The 8,538-nt window shown below is 37.7% G+C and overlaps 1 protein-coding gene across 1 annotated transcript in view; it reads right to left on the minus strand.

Annotated features, from left to right (window-relative positions):
* CBFA2T2 (CBFA2/RUNX1 partner transcriptional co-repressor 2) overlaps positions 1 to 8,087 on the minus strand; it is a 44,108-nt gene extending 36,021 nt beyond the window's left edge. The window contains exons 1-2 of the mRNA XM_007446832.1: positions 7,950 to 8,087; positions 4,232 to 4,473 (exon numbers count right to left, since the gene is read on the minus strand). Of these exons, the coding sequence (XP_007446894.1) occupies positions 4,232 to 4,473; positions 7,950 to 8,067 (360 nt within the window). The 5' untranslated portion in view covers positions 8,068 to 8,087. The remainder of the gene's footprint in view (positions 1 to 4,231; positions 4,474 to 7,949) is intronic.
* Between the last annotated feature and the right edge of the window lie 451 nt (positions 8,088 to 8,538).

Below are 8,538 nucleotides of genomic sequence, written 5' to 3' on the forward strand. Positions count from 1 at the left end.
TGCGCCCTAGAGCCTGTGAGCCACAACTACTGAAGCCCGCATGCTCTAGGGATCGTGCTCCACAACAAGGGAAGCCACCGTAATGAAAAGCCTGTGCACCGCAACGAAGAGTAGCCCCCGCTTGCCACAGCTAGAGAAAGCCCGCACGTGGCAACAAAGACCCAACACAGCCAAAAATAAATAAAATTTAAAAAAGAAATTAAATAAGCAACTTAAAAACTCCCAACAAACAAAAGTACAAGACCAGATGGCTTCACAGGTGAATTATACCAAACATTTAAAGAAGAGTTAATACCTGTCCTTCTGAAACTATTCCAAAAAATGGCGGAGGGAGGAACACTTCCAAACTCATTCTATGAGGTCACAATCACCCCGATAAAGATATTACAAAAAAAAAGAGAAAATTACAGGCCAATACCACTGACGAACACAGATGCAAAAATTCTCAACAAAATACCAGCAAACAGAATCCAACAATACATTAAAAGGATTATACACCATGATCACCACAAATTAATCAATGTTATACACCCATTAACAAACTGAAGAATAAAAACCATATGATCATCTCAACAGATGCAGAAAAAGCATCTGATAAAATTCAACACCCATTTATGATAAAAACTCTTCAGAAAGTGGGCATAGAGAGAACATACTTAGCATAATAAAGGCCATATATGACAAACCGACACCTAACAGCATACTCAAGGGTGAAAAGCTGAAAGCATTTCCTCTAAGATCAGGAACAAGAAAAGGATTCCCACTCTTGCCATTTTTATTCAACATAGTTTTGGAAGTCCCAGCCACAGCAATCAGAGAAGAAAAAAAAAATAAAAGGAATCCAATCTGGAAAAGTAAAATTAAAACTGTCACTGTTTGCAGACGACATGATGCTACATACAGAAAATCCTAAGGATGCTACCAGAAAAATACTAGAGCTCATCAATGAATTCAATAAAGTTGCAGGATACAAAATTAATATACAGAAATCTGTTGCATTTCTATACACTAACAACAAAATATCAGAAAGAGAAATTAAGCGAACAATCCCGTTTAACACTACATCAAAAAGAATAAAATACCTAGGAATAAATGTACCTAAGGAGGGAAAATACCTGTACCCCAAAACTACAAGACACTGATGATAGAAACTGAAGATGACAAACTGATGCAAAGATATACCTTGTTTTTGGATTAGAAGAATGAATATTATTAAAATGACCATACTACCCAAGGAAATCTACAGATTCAATGCAATCCCTATCAAATCACCAATGGCATTTTTCACAGAACTGGAACAAAAAAATTTTTAATTTGTGTGGAAACACAAAAGATCCTGAATAGCCAAAACAATCTTGAGAAAAAACACTGCTGGAGGAATCACACTCCCTAACTTGACTATACTACAAAGCTACAGTAATCAAAAAAGTATGGTACTGGCACAAAAACAGACACACAGATCAATGGAAAAGGACAGAAAGCCCAGAAATAAACCCATGCACTTATGGTCAATTAATCTACAACAAAGGAGGCAAGAATATACAACACAGAAAAGACAGTCTCTTCAATAAGTGGTCCTGGGAAAACTGGAAAACTACATGTAAAAGAATGAAATTAGAACATTCTCTAACACCATATAGAAAAATAAACCCAAAATGGATTAAAGACCTAAATATAAGACTGGATACTGTAAAACTCCTAGAGGAAAACATAGGCAGAACACTCTTTGACATAAATCACAGCAATATATTTTTCGATCCATCTCCTAGAGTAAGGAAATAAAAAAATAAACAAATGGGATCTAATTAATCTTAAAAGCTTTTGCCCAGCAAAGGAATCCATATACAAAATGAAAAGACAATCTACAGGCTGGGAGAAAATACTTGCAAACAATGCAACTGACAAGAGATTAATCTCCAAAATATACAAACAGCTCATATAGCTTAATATCAAAAAAACAAACAACACAATTAAAAAAAAATAGGCAGAAGACCAAAATAGACGTTTCTCCAAAGAAGATATACAGATGGCCAACAGGCACATGAAAAGATGCTCAACACTGCTAATTACTAGAGAAATGCAAATCAAAATTACAATGAGGTACCATCTCATGCTGGTCAGAATGGCCATCATTAAGAAGTCTCCAAATAATAAATGCTGGAGAGGGTATGGAGAAAAAGGAAAACTTCTTTTTCTTTTACATTCCCACTGTTGGTGGGAATAGAGTTGTCATATGCTCCCGAACATATATCTGGACAAAGCTATAATTTGAAAAGATACATGCACCCCTATGTTCACAGCAGTATTTACAATAGCCAAGACATGGAAACAACCTAAATGTCCATCAACAGATAAATGGATAATAAGATGCAGCATATACACACAATGGAATATTACTAAGTCATAAAAAAGAATGAAATAATGCCATTTGCAGCAACATGGATGGATCTAGAAAGAGATTATCATACTAAGTGAAGTAAGTCAGGCAGAGAAAGACAAATAGCATACAATATCATTGAAATTTTTTTTTTTTTTTGGCTGTGTGGCACAGCTTGCAGAATCTTAGTTCCTCAACCAGGGATTGAACCATGGCCCACAGCAGTGAAAGCACAGAGTCCTAACCACTGGACTGCCAGAGAATTCCAATTATCACTTAAATGTTGACTCTAAAAAAATGATATAAATGAATTTGTTTACAAAACAGAAATAGACTCACGGGCATAGAAAACAAACTATGGTTACCAAAAGGGAAAGTGGGGAAGGAATAAATTAGGAATTTGGGATTAACAAATACACACTACTATGTATAAAAGAGATACACAACAAGGACCTGCTGTATAGCACAGGGAACTATATTCAATACCTCGTAATAATCTATAATGGAAAAGAATCTGAAAAAGAATATAACTGAATCACTTTGCTGTACACCTGAAACTAACACAACATTGTAAATTAACTATCCTTCAATTTTAAAAAATGGTTAAAAAATGTAGTAAGGAGAATGGTACTGTTTGTACAGTTTTGCAAATCTCTCTGCTATCTAGCTTAATAAAAGAGAACTGGATTCTCCTAATTTGCTTCTGCATTTAACCTGTTTCAACATCCTATGTCATGCAGCCTCTAGAAAATTCCACAATACAGTCATGAGAGAATAAGAGTCAAAAGGCAAGTAACATTTTAGTATTATTATGAAAATGTTTTTGACCTCCTGGACTTCCAAAAAGGGTCTTGAGAAATCCTAGGGGTCCCTAATTACACTTTGAGAACTGCCTGGTAAAAGTTTAGTACTGTGATTCATCTTTATCACATACAGAGGGTAATATGCAGGAGCACAGTGTGCTTTTAGTTGGGGTAAATCTTGAGGAATTCAATTTACAAACATTAAGAACTGGAAGCTCGTCCCTTATATACACTAAGAGTCAAACCTCTCCCAGCTGTCAATGTAAGAAGATCACTACCTTATATCATGGATTCGCCACTCAGTATGGAAAAAAAAATTGTTCCTTGAAAATCCTAAAGAAATTGTATTTGCATGAGGAGCTGAAGAATGTAATCCATTTGATACTATTTATTTAGACCACAAAACTTGTAATTTCACAAATTATTATCTTGAAAATTAAACCATTTGTCTTTTTTCTCTGGTTTGGAAACAATGCATCAGGCACTGAATATATTAAGAAACAAAACTTAGTTGAACCTTAGTGGGCCTGTTGAAACTCACTTTTAAGAGAAATTCAAAGTTGTTTATCGGAATTAAATTGATACCATAAGAAACAATACGGTAGGGCTTCCCTGGTGGCACAGTGGTTGAGAGTCCACCTGCCGATGCAGGGGACACGGGTTTGTGCCCTGGTCCGGGAGGATCCCACATGCCGCAGAGCGGCTGGGCCCCATGAGCCATGGCCGCTGAGCCTGCACGTCCAGAGCCTGTGCTACGCAACGGGAGAGGCCACAACAGTGAGAGGCCTGCGTACCACAAAAAAAAAAAAAAAAAGAAAGAAAGAAAGAAACAATACGGTAAACGTTATAGATTTTGCTTTTGTTTCTTTGATAAACATTATCCACAACTGAAATCCATGATTCAACATTATTATACAAGTTAAACTAATCTAGACTGTAGAATCTGCCACACTGCTACAAGTTAGGGAATGAGGAGAAGTATGTACAACCTCTCTGCTGGCTTCAGTTCTGAGCCATATACTCAAGCAGCTGTCGACAGTGATGTACTTACCACCAGTGCTAGAACAAGAGTCCGCACCTTCTCCCCAATCTCAGGTGAGATGTCATTGCCAAACTGTTGCAGAGTGGTGAGGAAACGTTTCAACTTGCTGAGCTGCCGGGCACCACAAGTGGCTGGCAACTGTTGATTTGTTAGTGCAGATGATGTGGAAGAGGCAGGACCATTGCTGAATCTCTGTGGTGGTGATGGGGCACCATTCAGGGTGGGAGGAGAATGGTTGATGCCGTTGCTCACTAAAAGAAAGACTTGGTTTAAGTGCAAAACATAAGGATCGCTGCTAATTTCTTCTTTTTTTGCATTTGCCTTCATTTATTCATTTGAATTTTGTATATCACATGTTAAAAGAGTACACAAGACATGTTTTCAGCCCTCAGCAATGTTGCTTTATAGTGAGACAGGTTGCCAGGTAAAAAATGGTAACAGAATAACATAAAGTGTTAGAAGAGTATGAGTGCTACAAGAGCAAAGAGAAGGGACGTCTAGATTCTACAGGTGCCAAGGGGAGGGATGGGTAGTTTTTAAGACTTCTTGCAATGGGCTGCATGAGAGAAGTCTGGTAGAATATGTATTTCCAATGACTGGACACTCATGCCCATCTTTTATGTGACACCTCCTTCCCAACCTCAGGTTCCCAAAGAATTTAAGCAGTCAATTTAAATATAGCATCTGGAGGCTTCCCTGGTGGCACAGTGGTTAAGAATCCGCCTGCCAATGCGGGGGACATGGGTTTAAGCCCTGGTCTGGGAAGATCCCACATGCCACAGAGCAACAAAGCCTGTGCACCACAACTACTGAGCCTGTGCTCTAGAGCCCGTGAGCCACAACTACTGAGCCTGCATGCCACAACTACTGAAGCCCATGCACCTAGAGCCCATGCTCCACAATAAGAGAAGCCACCGCAATGAGAAGCCCACACACTGCAATGAAGAGTAGCCCCTGCCCACCACAACTAGAGAAAGCCCACACGTAGCAACAAAAACCCAATGCAGCCAAAAATAAATTAAATAAATTTATATTAAAAAAATATATATATAGCATTTAAACAAGATAATCAGAAAGTAGAGAGTTGTGTTAATGTGAGAAATGTTTTTTTCTAGGCTATAGGTTTAATGACCTATTCCTGCAATGAGATATATATCTCTTTGACCACTCAGAATATTCATGTCCGTCAAAATCAGTTTTTCTCTGCCTTGACAGTGCCAAATTCTTGGTCATTCAATATAGCATTTTCTAGATACCATATGGGACACTTCCATTCTATATTTCTGCTCAAATTATAATACATGTGATAAATTACGGTTTTCCTATTTGCCTGTTTTTTCTTTTTTTAATAAATTTATGTATTTATTTTTATTTTTGTCTGCCTTGGGTCTTTGTTGCTGCATGTGGGCTTTCTCTAGCTGCGGCAAGCTGGGGCTACTCTTTTTTGTGGTATGTAGGCTTCTCACTGAGGTGGCTTCTCTTGTTGCAGAGCATGGGCTCTAAGCGTGTGGGCTCAGTAGTTGTGGCGCATGGGCTTAGTTGCTCCGTGGCATGTGGGATCTTCCAGGACCAGGGATCGAACCTGTGTCCCCTGCATTGGCAGGTGGACTGTTAACCACTACAGCACCAGGGAAGTCCCTGCCCATTGTTCTTAACAGTCATTTCTTGTAGTTTTAATTTGGAACACAACTCTAGAGCTATGTTCTTGGAGGCAAAGCTCCTTCTTCCCTGATGAATGAAATAAAATTACCTAGTGCCTAAGTGTCAATAGATTTTTCATTTAATCATATCCAGGCTTGAAAATTTAAGAAAATAAAACTAAGTCTAAAAACATATCACCTGTATTAAGAAGCATTATTTGACAGACTCCACTGCTCCTACTAGATTTAATAACTTTGCTCTGTGCTTCCATTATTTTACTTACCAAATTATACTTATTTCTTTCTGTATTATACTGCCTTGAAAGACTGTCTACTTCTTGATTAAACACACATCTGTGTATATCATAATTAGCTAAGCTGTTATGAACTGTGTATGCTGTATGTGTATGGCTCACTGCATAAAAGGTTAACAGGCTGAGAAAAAGAGGGTGTCTCTACTGTGTCTTCCAGTGAAGGATGCTAGAGCTACTGGAAAGGAAGGCTCAACACTCAACCTCAGCAATACAGAAAGTCAGCTGCAATGGTGTACCATTTCTTTGTGTTCACAGAAAGGTCCATTGCCATTGGAGAGCTGCCCTCTTTTGAAGCAACGTGTAAAAATAATACATTACTATGCTTTTCGCCACCCTGACACTTACACGGGCTGTTTTACAATTTCTTCAGTGAAAGTGTATGATCACATTTTCTGAAATAAAACATATTCATCCCTAAATAGTCAAATATGGGGGTCAAAAGGGTTGACTACACACACACACACACACACACACACACACACACTCTCTCTCTCTCTCTCTCTCTCTCTCTCTCTCTCTCTCTCTCTCTCTCTGTCTATATCTTGAAATCTGAATGACAGCCTGGGTTTAAATCTGTTTCACTTCAAGATAGTATCTTTATCTAAGGCTGTTTAACTTTGAGATAAAAAATACAATTTAAGAAAAAAGGGTATCAAACTTCATTTCATAAACTTTGGCTCAAATTGTTATAGCTGCCAGTTACTCAATTTCAAATGTTTTGGGACAATAAATAATTAAACCTTCTTTTTTAAATTGAGGTTTTAGGACTAAATTTGCAGAGTTACAGGGTTTGGGGAAATTCAGCTTTAGTAGATACTACCAAAAATTTTTCTCATAAACAATGTATGATTGTTCAAGTTGCTCCACACATACTCACCAAAACTTGATATTATTCTTTTTCATTCTGAACATTCTTGTGGGTGTATGTAGTACTACATTGGGTTTTAGTTTGCATTTCCTTGGTGACTAGCAAGGCTGAACAACTTTTATTTATTGTCTAATATAATTTTTATGGACTAAATTATATCCCCCTCCCAAACTCCTATGTTGAAATTCTGACCCCCAGAACTTCAGAATGTGACTATATTTGGAGATAGGGCCCTTAAAGGTTAAATGAGGTCATCTGCCTAAGTCCTAAACCAATATGACTGTTGTACTTATAAGAAGAAGAGGAAGCACCAAGGATGCACATGCACAAGGAAAGGCTATGAGGACAGAGCAAGAAGGCAGCTATCTGCAAGACAAGGAAAGAGGCTTCCGAAGAAACCAAACCTGTTGACATCTTGATCTTGGACTTCTAACCTCCAGAACTGTGAAAAAATTAATTTCTGTTGTTTAAGCCACCTAGTCTTTGGTATTTTGTTACAGCAGCCCTAGTAAACTAATAAAATAATCAATTTTTTTGGTAAAAAGCCTTACCATGACAGTCCTGGAGTATAGTTCATTCATTTTATGAAACTTACTTTGAATCCTATTAATCAATATAATAATTTAAATTCATTATTTTAGAGCCAAAGAAATTAAAATAGATACTTACAAGCCAAAAAGTATGAAAACAAAATATTTAGACTACTAAATTTCCAAATACCTAAATCAGCTATGTACTATTCTCAGAGGGAAAAAGCAACTTAGAAAAGAAACAACCAAGATACATGTGTGTGTGTTAACAGCCATTTTAAAAATGTTGCGGAGTATATATAGAAGGTTTAATGACATTCATTTAGATCCAAATGTCACTGTGAACCACAAACCCAAGTAATTAAGAGGTCTCACATGCTGTAGGAGTGAATGACACTGGCCTAGGTCCTCCGGGATTTATTGGTGGGAGGGGTGGCATGGTGGGAGGTGAGGATCTTGACTGTATCTTCACTTCCACAGGCGATCCAGGCATTGCTGGCACCCTTTTGTCAGCACCAACTGTAGAGAATAAAAGGAATGGAAATCAGAATTTTCCATAAAAGAAAAATAGTCAAAACAATCTGAAATACCAACATATTTACCTAGAGGACTGAGAAGTGAAGAAGATGCTTACTTAGTACAATAGGCTGAATGGTGGCCTCCCAAAATATGTCTACCTCTTAATTCCTTGAACTGTGAATGTTTCCTTATTTGGAAAAAATGTCCTTGCAGATATAATTAAGTTAAGGATCTTGAGGGGAGGAGATCACCCTGGATTATCTGGGTAGTTCCTAAATCCAGTATGAATGATGTCCTTATAAGAAGAGGAGAAAAGACAGACACACACACAGAGGGAAGTTTACTATGTGAAGACAGACATAGTCCCACAGAGAGAACGCATGTGACAATGGAGGCAGAGATTGGAATGTTGCCATCTACAAGCCAAGGAATGCCAAGGATTATC

Source organism: Lipotes vexillifer, unplaced genomic scaffold (assembly GCF_000442215.2).
Source record: "Lipotes vexillifer unplaced genomic scaffold, Lipotes_vexillifer_v1.1 scaffold75, whole genome shotgun sequence".
Taxonomy (NCBI): domain Eukaryota; kingdom Metazoa; phylum Chordata; class Mammalia; order Artiodactyla; family Lipotidae; genus Lipotes; species Lipotes vexillifer.